Below are 19,306 nucleotides of genomic sequence, written 5' to 3'. Positions count from 1 at the left end.
CCCAGCACCTTTTACCACTGCCTAATCGTACTAAAGCATTAGTTTTTTAAGGCAGATAGTTGCACCACACAAATAGCCATAAAACTGCTTTAGAGCTAAGTTTCCTGAACAGATTTGTATTACATTCAGCTTGTGGGAAGCTGAAATTACCCATTTTGGTCATCAAGGACAAAGTTGTGACTGAAATAATAGAATAATACGGTTGGAAGGGACCTTTAGAGATCACCCAGCCCAACCACAGCAAGGCCACCCAGATCAGGTCATGTACAGGTTAGTTCTGAAGACTTCAGAGAAGGAGACTCCACACTCCCCCTGGACAGCCTGTGCCAGGGCTCCTTCACCTCACACAGAAACAGCTTTTCTTTACATTTAAATGAAACTTTTTGTGTTCCAGCTTCTCCCCATTACCCTCTGTCCTGTCACTGGATACAACAGGAAAAAGTGCTGCCCGAACCTCCTCACACCCACCATTTAGATATTTGTAAATATTAATAGAATCCCCCTCAGTCTCCTCTTTTCTAGACTAAACATCCCCAGATCCCACAGTCTTTCCTCATAAGGAAGATGCTCCAGTCCCCTGATCATCTCGGTGGCCCTGTGCTGGACTCTCTCCAGCAGTTCCCTGTCCCTCTTGAGCTCAGGAGTCCAGAACAGGACTCCAGATGAGGCCTCTCCGGGGCAGAGCAGAGGGGGAGCAGAACCTCCCTTGACCTGCTGGCTTGAATTTTTTCTTTTTGGATACCACCTTTAAAGACAGCCATAATTTGATGAAGCTTTGCATAAGCTGCCAGTGTATATACACTGAACCGATCTGTTTAACCTCGCTACATTTCACTCAGCGACCAACACTTTATTTATTAGCTGACACTCCACGTATTATTTCTCACTTTGGTCAACAGCCCTTATACGCAAATTCGCGTTGAAACCCTCTTTTGTCAAGTTTGAAGTGCCCCGCTGGTTCTATAAAGCCAATTTAAACGTAATGAAATGCGAGTTCACGACGGCACGCTCCTCAGAGGGCTCGCTCAGCAGAGAGCCCTTCCACGGGTGCCGGCGGCACCGGCCAGGCCACGCAGCCGGCGCTGCAGCCGGCAGGGACAGGGCTCTGCCCGCGCAGGACTTACCTGTCCCGGCTGCCGCTGCTGCGGCCCGTGGGAGCGGAGCCCGTGGGAGCGGAGCCCGAGGGAGCGGGGCCCGTGGGAGCGGGGCCCGTCGGAGCGGGGCCCGTGGGAGCGGGGCCCGTGGGAGCGGGGCCCGGGAACGGGCAGCGGCAGCGGCAGCTCCACGCGCGGGTCACGGCGCGGCGGCCGGAAGCGGCGCGCGGGCCAAGGGGGAAAGGGCACGCGGAAGCCTCGTGGGGCTGGGGCGGGGCCCCGCGCTCCCTGGCGCGCGCGGCCAATCCGCGCCTCCGCCGGGGCTGCGCGCGCCGCTCGGCCGCCGCCATTTTGTGGGAGGGCGCTGGCGAAGGGCAGAGCGCGGCGGCGGGACGCGGCGGCCGAGGCTGAGGTACCTGTGTGCCCGCGGGCAGCGCCGCCCTGGGCCCTTCTCCCTGCCGTCTCCCGTAGGGCTGCGCGGCCGGGCGGGAGCGCGGGGCTCTGCGGCGGCGGGGCGCGGCTGTCCCCCGCGTGCCTACGACCTTCAGCCGCGCCGCCGCGTTCCCTTCCCCGGCCCGAGGCGAGCTGAGGGAGGGAGGCGGGGGGCAAGCGCCAGGGTCGCGCCTGTCTGCGCCAGCCAGTTGGGCCTGCTTTCTGTAGGGGGCTGCGGAGGGTGCGGCAGCCGCTGGCGCCCGGTCTGACAGCGGGCAGCCGCCGGGCCGGGCCTGCCAAGGGCACCGGGCTCTTCCCGGGAACAAAGCTTGTGTCGTGATGTCTGGGCTCTGAGCCGTCCTCGGACAGGCGCGGTGACTCCAGTTTTTGCAGCAGTTAGGTATAAGAAGAGCTGGCCTTGGCTTTCCAGGTAACGGATGGCAAATGCTTAGGGGGTTGGCTTCATTAAGGTTTTTAGCTGTTACACCGCCAGTCCAGTTACAGGCATGCTTACCTGATTATACGCCGAGGTATATTAGTGGATTGGATTTGCATGAAAGCTGTGTTAGTGAATGTAGCACCTGCTGTGGCACTTGCTTTTATCACTCTTTTCCTGGGGTACTGGTGGCTACAGCATCTGCTCGGTTTGGTAGGTAACCACTGGGTGTGTGTGCCTCTCCTGGGGTGAGTTACAGGGTAAACAACAGATGTTTGTCCTAAACATAAAACCTAAACATAAAACCTAAACATGAACATCAGAATAATAGATCTCTACATGTTAAAAAGAAAAACTCTATTATTGTAATGGTGATTAAACACTGCAACAGGTTCCCCAGACCAGCTGTGGAGTCTCTGTCTCTGAAGTTATTAGAAACCTAACTGGAAGTGTTCCTGGGTGAGGTGCTGGAGCTGCCTCTTGTTTCAGCAGGTTGGGGCTGGACTATGTGATCTCCAGAGGTGACAACCTGAACCATTCAGTAAATCTGCAGTTATGCTGTTGCAGCCATGCCAGGATTTTTTGTTAATGAACTTCCCACAGGAGATCTGAAACTTTGGTCCAGAGGCAGACGAAATACGAAAGCATACCCTTGTGTACTTAGCATTTGTTGTTTCTGTGCGTGGTGGTTTAGCCCAATGTCCACCAAGTCATGAAATCACTCTCCCTTCTAAACTGGACGGAGACAGAGAGAAATACAACAAACGGCTTGTGAGTTAAGGACAGAGAGATCACTTGGCAATTAGCCTCACGGGCAAAACAGACTCAACTTAGGGAGAAAAAGGTTTGATTTATTAAAGAAACAATAAGAGCAGGGAGATGAAAAAATGAAACTGTCTTAAAAACACCTCCCCCCACCCCTCCTCTTCCAGGACTCCCTTTGCATCCCCTCCAGCGGCAGAGGGGATGGGGGGTGGAGGCTGCGGTCAGTTCATTACAGACAGACTTTGCCACTGCTTCTTCTCAGGGGGAGGCCTCACACTTCCCACTGCTACACTGTGGGATCCCTCCCATAGGAGACAGTCCCTCATGAACTTCTCCAGTGTGGCTCCTTCCCATGGGCTGCAGCTCCACACGAACTGCTCCAGCATGGGGCCTCCCACAGGGGCAACTTCTCACACCATGCCCCAACGTGGGTCATCTGCTGGGAGAACAGTCCTTCAGGGACAGACTGCTCCAGCTTGGGTCCCTCACAGGATCACAAGTCCTGACAGCAAACCTGCTGTGGCGTGGGCACCTCCCCCACGGACTCCCAGGTCCTGCCAGGAACTTGCCAGGATGAACTGCCAGGATGAACTTCATATGGAGTCACAGCCTCCTTCAGGCATCCACCCGCTCTGGTGTGGGCTCCTCCATGGGCTGCCAGTGGATCTCTGCTTCCCAGTGGCCTCCATGGACTGCAGGTGGACAACCTGCTTCACCATGGTCTTCACCACAGGTCACAGGGGAGCCTTTTCAGTGCCTAAGAACCCTCTTCCACTGACCTTGGTGTCTGTGGAGATGTTTTCACATTCTCTCTCCCTGTTGCTGCTGCAGTTTTGCAACTGCACAACAACTTCTCAAATACGTTATTCACAGAGGCGTTACCTCCACCCCTAATTGGCCAGGCCTGGGTCAGGTGCAGGGTCCAGCTCGGAACTGACTGGCCCTAACCCTGTCAGCTACACGGGAAGCTTCTGGCAACTTTTTTTGTTTAAAGAAGCCACCCCTGTAGTCCCATGCTACCAAAAAAACCTGGTCCAGGCAAAATTACTATACTGTGAAAGGTCTTCTGAGGTGTTGTAGCTGGTTCAAGTAATTTGCTGATCTAGCTGAAAAATAACTGGGGGGTGGGAGGGGGGAAACATATTTTCATCTCTATACTAGGATGGGCACGTAAGAGGTAATAGAAGTGTGTAGCTGAGAGCAGTGCAGTTCTTATTAACAACCCTTGCACTCTAATACATTGTAAAGCAGCATTTTGAATCACAAAATAGAGCAATGGTCTGGTCTGAATCTTGTCATCAAAGTTTTTGAGTATGTAATTGAATCTGTTGCTCAGCTGAACTAGTGAAGGTTTATTTTAATTGGGTATTGCAGATTCCTGAACAAGTGTAGAAATTTGCTTGTGTTGAATGGCTGCATAGGCAGGACTGACAGATCCCTTCTTTATAAGTGCTTTGAGGAATTTTCCCTTTTATCATCATCATGATTATCTTTTTTGTTTCACATTTAAACTTGTTTAGATGAAAAACATGTATGTTCTTCCATTCAGAAACCCCCATTTGCTGATCTGCTTGCATCACCTGTTTTGTACCTTGAGATACACAGCTCTGAATATGCCTCTTCTTATGTATATCCACTCTGTTGAATGTCCTGAAAGCAGATGTGATAACTAATAAGGGAATTACTAACTTCAGTGTAGAAATTAGCTTGATTTTTTTTTTTTCTCTGTTAATCCCATCCAACTGACTTCAAGTCTGTTTACTGTCCTGTATTGCTTGTTAGGACAAGCAACGATGGCTGGCCATGACTCAGGATCTCAACACCAGTTCACTGGATTTCAGAAGTACTTCAATTCCTATACCATCATAGGCAGGAGGAACGTATGTATTATGTATATTAACTTTTATACTCTAGTCTAGTGGTCTTAGTGATTTTCTGGGGTTTAGACTGAAACTAAACTTTTAACTTTTATGTTTTCCAGTGTGTAATAGCAACATACACAGGTATTGCAATGCTCATCTTGTATTTCAAGCTGAGACCTAAAAAGAAAACTCCTGCTGTGGCAGATAAGTAAATGGTAAGTGTCTGGTGTTCTTCCAGAACTGAAACGCTTCAATGCCAGCCCAGGAAGAAACAGTGACAATGGACAAGTTGTTAATAGTACAATGTAATTGGAGAGAGAGAAATACAGGCATCTCAACTTCATATTTATCATTTTAAACCTCAGCTAGACTACAGCATCAGCTTATTGGGGGCGTTCTGAATTAAGTAGGTTGTTAAAGGGAGATGCAGAAAGTAGGGGATACCAGTATCCTCTTTGTTGTTCTGACATGGTAAATGGGACTAGGGACAGCATGCAGGGAGGAAGAGTGAGCAGGATGCAGGAATGGAGAGATATTGCAGCTAGGCACATCTAGCGTTGCCTACGGGGCCTCTGGTCTGCCATTTTGGTGTACAATAACTGTTGCTTTGTAGGTAATTGACATAATAAAGTAGTGCTTGAGGACTGACTTCTTAGTTGTATTAAGAGAATTCCAAGCAGAGATCAATGCAGCCAGTTAAAACCTTTTGAGACATACAGTGGAACTGTATATATTGCACATCTGACTATGCAAGGCCCATATGGAAGTGATTGGACTTCTTGTTAATAGCAACAACCAAGTTTTTCCAAATTCTAGAGTCACTTTCAAATGCAAAATTTCCACTGAAATGGCATTTTGAAAAAACCCGTGGGCTGTCTTCCTAGTCTGCAGAAAGGGGTAGTAAACACTAACCTTGAGAATCATTATTGTGTGTTGAAGGGACTTCTGTTATTTCTTCCTGGGTGTGCTGAAATTTGCCTGCTTGTAGCTAGAACAGTTTGGGCTGGGGGAAGGGGGATACTCAGTTACCAGTAGCTCTATGCATGACTTGCTATGTTTGATCTCTCCTCTCTCGGCAGGTTGCTGGCATCTCTGAATCCCCAATCTGTGTCAATGTCATGCAAGCTGATGACCTGTTGTGGCTAATAAAATAGAAATAATTACTTGTTTTGTTGGAAATATGAAATAGTGCAAAAAAATCATAGATGTGGCACATTGCCTTTTATTTTCCTCTGTTCAAAATAGTTCTTTGTAATGGAGATGGAGTGGCTGATCCCTGTCAGTATTAGCTTCTGCTGTTCTAACACATCCTAAAGTGTTCTGAGCATCTGGCAGTCACCTAGGAAAGACCTCAGCAGCATGATGAAAATGCTGTCACAGAGCTTACAGCTAAACACAGCATCTCCCTACTTCCATAGCATAAGGGGTAACAGTAACCTGTCATGGTTGACGGTTACCTTGTTGCTCCCATTCTTTGCATTCCCAGCCAGCAGCTTACATGGAATCAGTAGCTGCTTACACTGTTACTAATACAATGCAGATTAGAACTGCCTCTGTTGTTCCTTGTAAAATACAGACCTGTTTGGTTTGATGGAAAACCTCCCAAAACAGAGATTTGAGCTTTTTCTGTTACTGGCCTGTCTTGCAGAAGTTACTGCCTGAAGGAAAATGGCTTCCTGGTCTGATGTTAAGCTCTCATAATTCTGCATGTTTATCAACACTGACTGATGTAGTTCAGTGCTTATTTTTCCTGGGTATAGCCTCTTACTAAATTACAGAATCTTAAGGGTTGGAAGGGACCTTGAGAGATCATCCAGTCCAACCTCCTGCCAGAGCAGGGCCACCTAGAGTAGGTCACACAGGAACTCATCTAGGTGGGTTTTTAAAGTCTCCAGTGGAGACTCCACAACCCATCTGGGCAGCCTGTTCCAGTGCTCCTTCACCTCAACAGAGAAGAAATTTTTATGAGGTGTTCCTGCTTACATGCAGCCTCCTCCCTGCCCCATGCTACAACTTGTCTGTTGCATCCTCCATATCATCTTCCTGGAGCTCCATTAAAACTTTCTTAGATGTTGCATCAGGGCTGATGTGTGAATGTGACTATTCAGCAGTGTGCAGTGGGGGCTGAATCTGGGACTGCTGGTGCTAAAGCATGTAAACGTACTACCCCCAACCCCAGGGCAGCAGGAGGTGGACAGGGTTGCTGGAAAAAAGGGTGAGAGAAATGACAGGATCTTTGTGCTCTCTCACTCTGGCTCATGTGTTACCATTTGTACATTCTGGGCCTCCTGAATAAATGTAGTTTCCTCCTCTCCTGTGAGTTTCTTTGCATAAATGGCCTCTAGTGTACACAATTCCCCGATGACTTGTGGCTGTTGTAACAGTCCTATAGCTGAAATTAGCTCAAACCCAGCACCTTTCCTTAGAATAAGATGGACATGAAATGGCTAGTCCTCCACTGTTTCTGAATTCCTTTCTCTTAGCAGAGTGCTCAGCTTGAGTTTCCACTGCACCCATCAAGGGAAGGAAATGCCTTCCTGTAATAGACACAAACTATGTGGGTTTAGTATTTATTATCATATCAAAAGTATAAAACTGTACAATATACAAAGGCAGAATGTGGCAGTGTTTACTTGAGGCTGTCAGAACTATACATATTTGAAGTAAATCATTTGATTCACCACAATTGTAATAGGACCAGTTGGATTTGAGAGCCAGTAACTTTTGCATATACCATTACACAAAAAAATCCATACTAATTCAGTTTTAACCTCTTTAAGGAAAACTTCCAGGTGAGCTTCCTCATTATGTTTTCACCCTTTCTTTTGATGTATAATGCCTGTACTGTACCTTCACTCCATAAGTCAGAGGATGAGAGGGGAGGCAGTTCTCCATTTACTTTACCTTAGAAATATCAAGTCTTGGTTTTATTTTCATTAGAGAGCCAGCAGATTGTGTGCAATTACAAACCAGATTTCCCTGTATCAGTTTGTCAGGGATTAACAAAACCAAAAACCCAAACAACAAAACAGAAACAAGCCCTAAACCCCACCAAAGTGGACTTAGCCTGTGGTGGTGGTGGTTTCTGCTCAAAGAAGTTTTACTCTTCCTTAGCAACAAAGCACTGAGTTTCAGTGATTGTCCAGGAGGACTTACTGGGGCACAAGATCTTTGTGGGTGGAAACTGTCACTTGAGCAGACAAGTTGACCTTTCAAAAGCAAGCCCATTCATACACTGGGAACTGATTAATCCTTTCACTCTGCAATGACGTTTCAATTTCTTGGCTAGTTTTCCACTTTGATATCTTAAACATTAAGCAGAAAGGAGACATAAAAAACCCTAAAATACCCGCATAAGACAACATAAAAGGGTTTAAGTCCATGTTTTAGATAATGAGTGCTTCAGCCCCTCCTTTTTTTTGCTTTTTTATACAGTAAACTCTGAAAGTCAATAAAAGTTCCCATTGCACTTCTGGTTGCTTAGCACACGTCTAGGATTGGCTACCTGTGAAAACAGAAGAACAAGATCTGCCTTTCCAATACCTCAGCACAGGAGTTCGAAGTCTTTCAGGACTTGATACCTGGATGCAAAAAACCCACACGTCTAACTTTGCAGCAGTTCCCCACACGCCTTTGCCTGTTGGACCTCCTCTTTCAATGCCCTGGCTGTTGCTGTGACACTCTCACCATACCTGTTGCCCGGCACAGGCTTAAAATGATTTAAACTACATTCTTCTTTTTTGAAATGGAACAGTTTGTGCTTGTGTTTGAGACTGATGAAACATGAGACCGATGAGAGATTTGCTGACCGTAAATTAAGTGCTGTAAAAAAAAAAATCAGGGAACACATCCCAAGGCTGTTAAACTTTCCACATTTCAGCAGAGCTCAACAGCATGTCTGAGAGGAGCCAGCCATTTTCTCATATATATATATATATATATGTGTGTGTGTATATATATATACTTATTTTATCAAAAGCACCATGATCGTTCCATCTTTTATGGCCACAATCTCCAGCATTTTCAAACTGTGGATAACTATGAAATAGCAGAACTAAGAACATGCTGCTTCCATTAGTTTATATAGGTTTTTTTCTGCCACAGACTAGTGGGATCCACCTGAACAAGACATTCTCCCTTGTCTCACAGCCTGAGGTCGCTACTGCCTTGGCACAGTCAGTGTGAGCTTCCCAGTTCACTGGGAGCTGTAGGCTCCCGCAGCCAGCAGCAGGTTTCGGCGGGTGAAGTGGAGGTGTATGACTGGGGTTGATTTGGTCATGTATGTACCAAGTAACAAGTCCTGTGAGTTTTCAGGCAAGTTTATATGTCCAGTGGCTGTAGTAAAGTCATCTGTTTCTAAATCTTCAAATGCCTTCACCGCATCCCACAGACGAACTGTATTATCCATTGAACCTAAAAAGAAAAGAAGAACAGCAGTTTAAAGTCTTTCATTAATAAAAACGGTATTCAAAAAACATTTCTGAGGAGCAAGTTTAAGCCCAAAAGCAGGTTTGCTCATACATGTAAACTCAAAGCCTCATCCTGCAAGGAAACAGACTAAAAAGCCTTTAACATCTGAATGCACACATAAAAGTTACCAGGATTTCAGCTTTCCTGTAATGTAGCCCAAAAACCCTGTGGATAAAGTATGAAGAACTGCTCTCTAAAAACACCTGGGTTTGGATTATATCACCCCTCTCTGTAAAAGCAGACCATCCTGTGGACTAGATGCCAATTGCAGGAAGTATCCCATAATAACAGTTGCTTTCTTTGATAACAGGGAAGACAACAAAATTTTGCAGGCCAAGTGGCCTTTGCTTTCCCTGGAGTGCTGGAAGATAAATTGAGGTGACCACCAAGCAGGCAAGATCAAACCTGTACCCTGCCCATTAGCTTTCACCCCTGCAGTAGTGGCTCACCAAGGATTCTCACTGCATTGCCCTTAGGAACATACTACTAAATAAATCTAGAATATTCCTAGCCTGAGGAAGTTACCCTGATGTGATTGTAGTGTCTGTCCGTCTTCTTTTCTGCCAGCAACTTGAACTTGTTGGCTAATTTCAACCAGTTGACAGAACAAGTTTCAAATTCATTAAATTCTTATGCATTTTATGAAAACTTCACTAAATAAGGAAAGACAAAACTCTGTGCCTCCATCAAGGCAAAGGAGCTCTGCTGTATTAGACACCAGAAAATCCATGGGGACAGGCAGGAAAAATAAGCAGGCTTCACAGGTTCTGCTGCTCATAGACCTGGTTGCTAATACTATACTCACATTTCTATGTTAAAAATCTACCACAAAGAAACAGTAGGGTATGGATAACTCCTGCTCCTGTCTAACCTTTTCTTTCTCTTCCTTTTAGTCCTGCTGCATGTCCCACTCCCATTCCAGTCTCCTGCACCTCTTTAGGTCAGCCACCTCTTGCCCTGGAGTAATTTCTCACTTCACATCCCCCCTCCAATGCTACACAGATCCCAACCTTCACTATCATCTAATTGCTTAACACCTTTCCTTCAGTTTCTGGAAGAGTGAGGGATCATGCTTCACAGTCCAGTGAACTACTTATCTCATAACAGCAGTTTTAAGTTGCTGCTTTTGCTAAGCAAGTGATCCTACTTTGTCTTCCTCAACTGAAGGCATCTATTCTATCATCCTCTTCAGGCTCATGGAGCACAAGGAATTTTACCTGATGCTAGAATCTCCCCATCTCTACTGAATCTGAGTGCGTAGATAGTGTCAGTGTGCCCTTTCAGTTCTCCAACCATCAAGCCATGTCCAATGTCCCACAGCAGAACTCTTCCATCTGTTGCTCCAGTAGCCAGGAATCGTCCATTAGGAGAAAATGCCAGTGAATGAATTGGTCCCTAAAACAGACATTTTGGGGGGGAACACCAAGTTAGGTCTTCTCACATTCAGTCAAGCTGTATTCCTTCTGAACGCTGCTCTTGAGAAGCTCATCACAGAAATAATCACTTTCACACTGTGAGTGATAGGCCTTTACCTTATGTCCAGTGAATATTCTTACACAATTCCCATTCAAAACATCCCAGAGGCGTACAGTCCTGTCTGCCGAGCCTGTGGCAATGTAGTTGGAGTTTGGATGAAATCGAGTACACGTCACATCAGCAAGATGGCCAGCAAATATCCGTAAAGGCTGGTAGTGATCTGTTGCCCACAGACTGAAAAGAAAAGCTTTATTAATAAAGAACCCTCATGAACTTCGGTATCTGTTGCACAATGAGGGCTAAGAGGAAGTAATTATGCAATGGTTTCTTACTGGTCAGTTTATTGAATTATCAGCATCTGTTTCAGAAAAGTATACTTTTCAGAAAGCAGCAATAAAGAATATTCTGTCAAATTGTTATAAAACTAGAAGAGAATACTCCTGAACAGATGGTCATATAAAAGGACACCATCTCTTTAGGCATCAGATAATCTGTTATGTCTTGAAAATTAAAAAAAACCCCCTACATTAAAACATTTGTTCTGTGTTTTAATTGACATGAAATAAATTTCCAATAATAGAGTAGGCTGGACACACCAGCTAATCACTTTCAGGGTTAATCCACCACAAACTGACCCAGACAAGTAAAAAACTAATCTAGTTGCTTACCGAGCCACTCTGTCATGTCCCCCTGACACAAAGTAATAACCATAAGGAGAGAACTGTGTATCCCACACTGGATAATTGTGTCCTTTATATCCCACCAAACATGTGAATGTTTGCAGGCTCCACAATCTGACAGTGCCATCCTCAGAACAAGACAGCAGATAGTTCCTGTCACGGGAGAAAGTATAGTGTATTACCTACCAAACTAACACACAGACTCTATGAACGTAGCATAAACCCTGCAAGAGCTGCCCACTGGAGTCTCCTTCCTTGGAGGTCTTCAAGACCCGCCTGGACATGTTCCTATGCGACCTGATCTAGGTGAACCTGCTTCTGCAGGGGGTTGGACTAGATGATCTCTAAAGGTCCCTTCCAACCCCTACCATTCTATGATTCTATTCAGCACATTGCACATAGATCAGCATTTTGGTAGGGCAACAGTAACCAATTCAGGCAGAACCCAGGCCTAGGCCCTTATGCAAAAAAGAGAGACAATGGGATGTTGTGACTAGTTCTGATGACACAGCAATACTGAGGGGATACAAATAAATGAATAGATAAAGAAACAGAACAGCTCAACAATTGCACTTATATGAAAAAACGACTAGTAATCTGCTATAGTGTGTGACTCTAAAAAACCCCAATATTTTAATATAACTCCAAACAAAATGTCAGGATTCCCTGAAAGAGAATCCACACAATGTTCACATTCTCCATTGATAATTAGAGACTCTATATTCACGTTCCACACAATGTTTACCTCACAGATGTGTTTCTGTGATGGTTGTTTCCTGACTAGATGCATGCAAACATGAAACTTGAGGCATTTAAACCTCCTTTCTACTGTCCAGCCTCTCATCATTACATAATGGTTTTAAATCTCTTCCATACTATTCCATACATTTTGAAAATGAAGTCTCAATCGGATATGAGAAACTTGAAGTGCAACAATACACTACTCAGCCTGTGTTTATGTTTTGCAATAATGAAGTGAAATCAATGCTGCAGTATTTTTCCTCTCCACAATTCAGTTAGGTAAAACCCAGCTTAAAGCACAGTTTGAAAAAAAAAAAAAAAGATGGTCTGTTCTGCCATGTAAATGCTGAACCTCAAAAATGGTGCTGGCATCCTCAGCTCTATTTCAGTAACAGCTGACAGCACCTAACACCCTGAACCTAATGAGCACTTACAGAGTGTGTTACAAGCTGCAGGAACAAGAACTGCTTTAACTTTCTGGGAAAAGCTGCATTAAGAACCTGTTTGCATTCAGTAGCATACAACTAAAACTCAAGACAAGCAAACTAGTTAGCTTGTAAACTTATTTTACCTATCAGGACTGAAGCTGGTGCCATAGACAGGTCCACTGTGACCATACAAAATCTTCAACTCACTTGCTGTTTTCTCATCCATGATCCTCTCCAAGACATCATCTGATTCTTTGTCAATGAGACTGAGGTCTGCAATGTTTCAAAGTTCATATATCACAACAACTGTCAGAAGTTCAAAGATAAATGCCATCAAGAGCAAGACAAACAATATTCTCTCTAAAAGAGGCAAGTATGACGTGAACATGACAAAGTACCTGGGAACTGGTTGGTTTGAAATATACAATAGCATTTAAAATATTTTTTACCTCTGTAGAAGGTTAAAATAATGCTTTACATAAACAATCACTTTCTTCAGTCTTCTCTGAGATAAAATAATCTTGATGTGTTATTTTTCATATGGATATTGTTCAGCCTCCAAACACAATAACATAATCTCAATAGAGATGTCAAATTTCCATGCCTTTTCTCTGAAAGTTAGTGCCACAGACATGCTTTAGACATGTTTTGACAGCTGCCCGCTACATACAACTTAAAATAACTTTTAGTCTGTAGACTCCTGTTGGCCCACAGACATCATGACATCTCAGTAATATCCAATCGAGAAACGTTTGCATGGTATGTGCAAACCTTCAACTCCAACACACTGTTTCATCAACAGCAGCACTAAAGAAGCATAGTTTCCATGAATCTCCATAGGTGCTGAGCTATGGGAGACACTCCTCCAACCCTTTTCAGAGTTCCTTCCTGTCACTTCCCCCCAGGCTACCTCTAGTCTCTCACCTAGATCACCTAAACCCAATTGTCTCCTACACTCCGTTAGTTACCATCCAATTAAGAAGCAAGGCGGCTAGTTCTACCTTAGTTATGGCTAGTCCCAAGCTCTGTGCACTGACCACCTCACAGCAGGTGTACACAACCAGATCTCTCATTCCTTTAAAACTGTTTCTAAGGTCAGTACGTCAGACATGATCACACATCTGTGCACAGTTTCTGCAAAGTGAAAGCACCTAACTGCTGAAGACAACTGTCACACACATCTTCCTCTGTTCACACAAAAAGCAGCTGTCATAAGTAATGCACAATCATATCAAGTGTTACTGTCTTAATTACCTGCTGCTGTTTTCACACTACGTAGCTTTTTTGGAGTCACAGACCACACTCTGACAGTTGAGTCAGCAAAGCCTCCTACAATCATGCTAGAGTCATCTGTAATATCCACTGCAGTCAGACCCTAGACACAAAATATCCACTTGTATTGTTTGTAACTTCCATGGTGCATTTCAAATATGAAAAGATTCTGAGTACTAATAAGAAAACTATTTGACTTATTTACAAAAATAAGAGGGAATTATTCTAGGACAGACATAAACACACAGAAATTCTTGCACCATTACAAATAAAGCTCTATGAACAAAGCCCACGAAATAGTGACAAAACAGTGTTTTTTCCAGTATCTTAGTGCATAATATCTGCTGCATTCTGTAGAATACACTTGGGGTCCCACAGAAAAAAACAAATGCAGGAATTATAGTAAAATCAGAGAAAAATCAAAAAACATGGAAATTATAGAGTCTAAGGACTCTTTAAAGAGAAGTTTGAACATTCTGGAACATCAACTTTGCAATGCTTATTCCAAATACTCTAATAACCCTTCCCAACACTGTGAAAGTTCTTTCTTTTATTAAGAGTGATGTTTATATTTTTTATTCTCTTTTCCATATTACTGAAGCTCTTCTTTCTTTTACCAACCTGGTAAGCATTAAGGAACGTGTAGAAACAGATGGAGGGCAGGCACTCTGGGCCAAGACGCACACGCCTCGCAGCTTCCTTCATATTCATGACTTTATCCAGCTTGTCAGAGTCTTTCAGTTCAGGCAGAGGAATTCTACAAGAAGCACACGTTTTTACTAACTAAAAGCAGCTCCCATATTGTTAATCTAAACAAAGAAAGTGCAAGCAACCCCATGCCTCAATATTCAAACATGAAACAAGAGCTAGGAAAAAATCAAAGGCTACATAGAAGATTTAACTGATGAGAAAGAGAGCCAATAGCTTTAAAAATTTCAGACAGGTAGTGGAACAAGAGAAATAACTGGGTATGACCTGAAAAGATCAGTGGGTAACTGAGTAAAATTTTATCAATGGAACTTAGATTGACTTGAAAAGATAGAGGGTTATATGCCAAGATTTCCATTACCTCCCTTAGAAGTCTTAGGGCTAAAGCTGCGTACAGCTGAAACGGTCAAAATGCTAAAAAATGTCACATGAACAGCAGTGCAGCTTTGGCCTGGCAAGACTGGATTTAACAGGACTTCTCTACACATCGTTCCCTCGGTACCTGTTTTGAGGAGGAGCATTAGGGTCTTGTTTTTTACTTTTTGACCCTGCACTATCTTTTTTAGGTTTTTTCTTCTTTGGCTTTCCTTCCTCATTTTCTCCTTCTTCATCTTCATCATCCAAAGGGACATCAAACTCTGGTTCTTTCAGTAAGCCAAAGAAAACCTGCAAGCCAATAACATATACATGAGACAAAACAGTAATTGCTGGGTTTACTGGAAACTGGGTTTTTTTAATGGAAAATTTTCAATCTAATAGTCCAATCAACAGAGCTGCCACTTTAAAACTGTCCATTTTAAAACTATAGAGTAATTCATGACCTAAAGTTTTAGTTTGGCAAGCTAAACGCAAGGCTGTCTCTCAAATGGCTTCAAAAGTTTCTTCTACCAGACAGTGACACATCCTGATCTCTCTGCTCCTGCCAAGACCTACTTGTGCAGTTCTCTTCTTTTGTTCTGTTCACTTTGTCTTTTAAGATATCAAGTCAGAATTGTCAGGTATCTCCCTGAAAAACTAGGGACAATTGTTCAATTATAGAAATGCAACAGTCTTTGCCTCCTACCTTTGCTTTATTAGCTTCTCGTTTTGCCTCCCCAGCCAAGCTTCCAACCATAGCATCAATCTGCTGCTTACTGCGAGGCATTCCATCAAAGATATCGATGTAAAGATGTTCCTGAACAATGTTCCAGATCTGATTGTTCTGCTTTTCCTGAAGATGCCTCTTCAAGAGCTGGTAAGAGTCACGGGAAATGCGCAGCACAAACTTGCTTGTTCGGAAATCCAGCATGGTCTCGTTACCTTTCATGTGCTCTTTTTTGGTTAAGCTAGATAACACACGCAGGTCATCCTGGTAATAGCACTCCTGATCCCCATGAAATCTATTGAAACCATTGCAGATATGATAAAAGATTTATTAAAAGAAACATTCTCTCCCAAGTGCACACTCATTTACTGTAACATGAAACATATGCCAGGACCACTTGCAAGCTACTGACTACATATGGGATTATTTCTCTTATGAAGTAAATTTCATCCTGGGGAAGATACATCAGTGACTCATTGTATACAGAAAAAGCATTCAACACTGAAAAAAAACCCAAGATGAAGAGAACACATAAGTGGAACCTCACAGAATTTCATACATCTAACGGGTTTTTGCTTGAAATAAATGGTTACAGTAACATGTTTGGTTACAGAAATCAAACTCTAACTTGTGGATTCACAAAGTCCAGGGCATTTGTTATTATGCTTTTGTAATTACATTTTTACTGAAACCATAAAATAGGATCAATTTAACTATTTACAGAACTGGAATTGCTGACCATATTGAAGGGAGACAAAGTTATCCTTTAGGATTGAAATATTTCATAATTGGTCTGAATCCAGAAAACAAATTTCATTTTCTTCTCATGATAAAGAAGTGGAACATAGTAAGAGCACAGAAAATGACAGATTAGCCGTTAATTAATTACCCACCTGAAAAAAATTTAATACACACTACAACATTATCAAATACTTATGGCATACATGGCTTTGGCATCTCAGTGCAATTGCCCAGGGATAAAAAATGACCCCACAATCTTTCCATAAAGCAGTAGCATCTTTTCATTGATAATTCTGCAGCAAGGAGCCTATCACCTCACCATAAAGATGGTTCAGAATTTGCCCACGGACAGTTCAAAAGCATTTAGTTTGCTCATCTTTTTAACACAAGGAACTGGAAAAGGATTTAAGAACAGTTACTGCAATCCATGGCACCATTACTTCAGATTCCCAATCTATTCAACACTAGAGAAGAAAAATAATACACAAGTATCAATATATAAACCTATGCTACCATAACTTACAAACTTAATCAAAGTAGTAAACAGCATATAATGCAAATGCATAAATGAAAATTAATTACCTTTCAAAAAAAGACTTTGCTTCACTCTCATGTTGGTTGTAGACCAATTCCAAGTACATGTGCACAAAGAGAGGATAAAACAGCTGAGATAATTCCGCTCGATGGCAGTCCAGGGAGCACTCAATGAAGTGTTTCAATCCACTGTAGTATTCCTCGTACAGCGTTGGGTCCCCCTGTTGATTGTAGGCAGACAATACTGCACTCACATCTGGCTGATCTTCCACAACCACGCCTCCTCCAACTGCAAAAGCATCAGCATACATGAGGAGCTTGTAAACCTGAAAGAGCTAGCAAATAGGGGCTAACAACTCCACCGCTAAGGTGAGGCTCTCTGAGCAAAACACAGTAAGTCTTGTGCTTGTTCACACTAAGTTGAAAAGATAGAAGTGAGAGGATTGGCCAGCAGCCAATTCTTCTGACACCTTCAGCCATTCTTTTGCACTTTTGCTGCCAACAGTTGCCTATACGGTATCTCACACGGTGCCTACCTAATTCAGCTAGGATTATAACTGTAAAGAAAGAAGTCACTAACATCACTAGAATAAGATATCTTTACTTCTAAGCCTAAAAACTCTCAAATGAAGAACAGACTCTTTCTGTGCCTCTAAGATATACCCACTGTAACTACTTTGCTTCCAGTAAATATGTAAATGGAGTTCATCAAGTGAACAGTTCATCAAGACCACTACACAGCCATTACAGTGCAGCAACTTTTCATTACTTGCTAACACTCTGAGAGTGTTCTATGTGGTGTTCACTAAACACTCCCATTGTTTTGTCTTCTATATAAGAACAATTGTATGGTGATAGGATGAACACGCTGACTTTATAGTAGATATTCACTGGAATTCAGACATACCAGTTCCTGAAGCATCATGATACTATTCTGTAAAGCTGTCCCACAGAACACTTTGACTAAAAATACTTACCCTAAGGACATCACGAGTACCCAGCAACTCAATCCAGAAATGTATAAGGAGTCCTCCACAAGTATCCCCTGGCACTTCCATCAACATGCAGCCTGTACATCAGGCCTCTGCTCTTATCCCTGTAGCTACATCTCAGACCATCACAACTAACTACAAAGGAAACCTTCAGCCTCCTCCTATGCCATTAGTCAAGAGGGGACACAAAGACAAGGGGGAGCACCTCTCACTTTGACAGTGTTCTCTGCAAATATGATAGACACCCTATGCTTGATCCCTTGCCCCCAGGAGATCCCGATCTCTTCCCGAGCGCTATGGGGGAATGACATACCCAAGGGTCCCCTTAGAAAGCCTCAGTTGATTCTCACCTCCCGCCCCTGTGAGGGCCACTCTGACCTGACACCCACCCACCCCTGTGCCCCGGTATCACGGAGAGCCCCCGAGGCTGCGAGAGACCCAAGGGCGCCCCGAGGTCGCGCCGGGAGAGAGCGGCCTCCCGCGCCGGTCACCTTTCGGCGGCGGCACGGCTGGGACTGCCGCCACCCCAGGGCTGGAAGACGCGACAGTGGCGACGTTCCCTCCTATGGCGATGGCGGTAGTGGCGGTGACCCGGCTGAGCAGCGCCTCGCCACCCGCGGAGTCCGCATCGCCGCCCGCGGCTCCTTGAAGCCCGGCGCCGGCGGGGCTGAGGGCAGCGGCACCGAGGTCATCGCCGAGCAGACGGGCTTCGCGGCGCAGGATCTCCTCGGACTCGCGGAGGTTGCTGCGCCGCAGGAACTGCAGCACGGCCACGAGCGTCTGCCGGTCCAGCGCGGCCGGGGAGGCGGCCGGGCCCGCTGCTGCCGGCTTAGGGGGCACCGCCTCCGCGCCGCCGCCCGCCGCATCCCCCTCCGCCGCCGCGGCCGAAGGAGCGGCGGGAGCGGCGGCGGCGGCCGGGGGAGCAGCAGGAGGCTGCGGCGGTGGCCCCGCCTCAGGGTCCGGCTTTACCGCCACCACCTCCGCCGGCTCCTCAGGTAGTGCCGCCATCTTGCGCGGCTCTCCATTCGCCGGCAGCGGCGGCCGCCGCCAGGCGCGCACGCTCTTGCGACAGTTAGGGCAAAGGACGGGCGTTGCTGCCGTTCCTCACGGAAGCACTCGCAGCTTCGTGCTGTGACGCCGCCAGGAGCGCTTTCTGGCAGCCGGGGGCGGTTGTGAGCCGCGAGCGGCGTTCGCGGGGGGCGTGCGTGGGAAACCTCCTTCAGAAAGGGATGGATGTGGTGTTTATACCACACCGGTGCCCTCCTCGAACCATACCAAAGACGGGCTCCGGACTGTGTACCCTTGCGGGCCTGGCTCCCAATTAAGTTCGTTATGGCTGGGTAACGTGGTTTTCCAGGCAGTTCTAGTATTCTTTTATTTCTAGTTGGTATTCCTAATAGTAGTAAAGAATTAAAACGTTTATTTGAATGAAACTGGTATCTTGTGATTGACGTGCTTTCCCGATAAATTAAACGTTTGCCCGTGCGCGTAATTCTCATCTGGAGAAACGAAGAGTGTGAAAACCCTAAGAAAAGCAAGCTGCAGGCTGCTAGTGACCGTTTGAGGCTCGGCGTGTGTGCAGTGGAAACTA

The 19,306-nt window shown here is 44.9% G+C and overlaps 3 protein-coding genes across 5 annotated transcripts in view; 1 reads left to right on the top strand and 2 right to left on the bottom strand.

Moving 5' to 3' along the window:
* The window catches only part of PDCD11 (programmed cell death 11), a 28,399-nt gene extending 27,112 nt beyond the window's left edge, over positions 1–1,287 (bottom strand). For both annotated transcript variants that reach the window (XR_009819202.1, XM_062001707.1), the window contains exon 1: positions 1,125–1,287. The gene's annotated coding sequence lies outside the window, so the exon portion shown is untranslated. The remainder of the gene's footprint in view (positions 1–1,124) is intronic.
* Positions 1,288–1,438: 151 nt separating this feature from the next.
* Positions 1,439–5,802, top strand: ATP5MK (ATP synthase membrane subunit k). 2 transcript variants are annotated; one of them, XM_062000806.1, is made up of 5 exons: positions 1,492–1,506; positions 1,755–1,956; positions 4,510–4,607; positions 4,709–4,804; positions 5,669–5,802. In XM_062000806.1, the coding sequence occupies exons 3-4, from the start codon at positions 4,521–4,523 to the stop codon at positions 4,799–4,801; spliced, it is 180 nt and encodes a 59-aa protein (XP_061856790.1). In that variant the 5' UTR covers positions 1,492–1,506; positions 1,755–1,956; positions 4,510–4,520; the 3' UTR covers positions 4,802–4,804; positions 5,669–5,802. The 2 variants fall into 2 exon arrangements, with proteins under 2 accessions (XP_061856789.1, XP_061856790.1); XM_062000805.1 differs by lacking the exon at positions 1,755–1,956 and having other exon boundaries at positions 1,439–1,506.
* A 1,328-nt stretch (positions 5,803–7,130) lies between these two features.
* Positions 7,131–18,754, bottom strand: TAF5 (TATA-box binding protein associated factor 5). Its single transcript, XM_062000796.1, has 11 exons — positions 18,207–18,754; positions 16,772–17,012; positions 15,428–15,743; positions 14,867–15,030; positions 14,278–14,413; positions 13,639–13,759; positions 12,528–12,657; positions 11,204–11,368; positions 10,592–10,769; positions 10,277–10,454; positions 7,131–9,002 (listed from the first exon to the last, which is right to left on the bottom strand). The coding sequence occupies exons 1-11, from the start codon at positions 18,721–18,723 to the stop codon at positions 8,785–8,787; spliced, it is 2,364 nt and encodes a 787-aa protein (XP_061856780.1). The 5' UTR covers positions 18,724–18,754; the 3' UTR covers positions 7,131–8,784.
* Positions 18,755–19,306: the final 552 nt, after the last annotated feature.

This window comes from Colius striatus, chromosome 8 (genome assembly GCF_028858725.1).
Source record: "Colius striatus isolate bColStr4 chromosome 8, bColStr4.1.hap1, whole genome shotgun sequence".
Classification (NCBI taxonomy): domain Eukaryota; kingdom Metazoa; phylum Chordata; class Aves; order Coliiformes; family Coliidae; genus Colius; species Colius striatus.
The sequence above is the reverse complement of the archived record's forward strand: the minus strand, read 5'-3'. Positions and strand labels throughout refer to the sequence as shown.

What these genes read in the sequence shown, in the direction of transcription:
- ATP5MK (XM_062000805.1), top strand. Translation starts at nt 4,521, where the DNA reads ATGGCTGGCCATGACTCAGGATCTCAACACCAGTTCACTGGATTTCAG. An exon ending in CCATCATAGGCAGGAGGAAC is followed by an intron (nt 4,608 to 4,708) that starts GTATGTATTATG and finishes TATGTTTTCCAG; the next exon opens with TGTGTAATAGCAACATACAC.
- TAF5 (XM_062000796.1), bottom strand. Translation starts at nt 18,723, where the DNA reads ATGGCGGCACTACCTGAGGAGCCGGCGGAGGTGGTGGCGGTAAAGCCG. An exon ending in CGTTCCTTAATGCTTACCAG is followed by an intron (nt 13,760 to 14,277) that starts GTTGGTAAAAGA and finishes TTTTGTGTCTAG; the next exon opens with GGTCTGACTGCAGTGGATAT. An exon ending in TGGGGAGATTCTAGCATCAG is followed by an intron (nt 9,003 to 10,276) that starts GTAAAATTCCTT and finishes TTTTCTTTTTAG; the next exon opens with GTTCAATGGATAATACAGTT.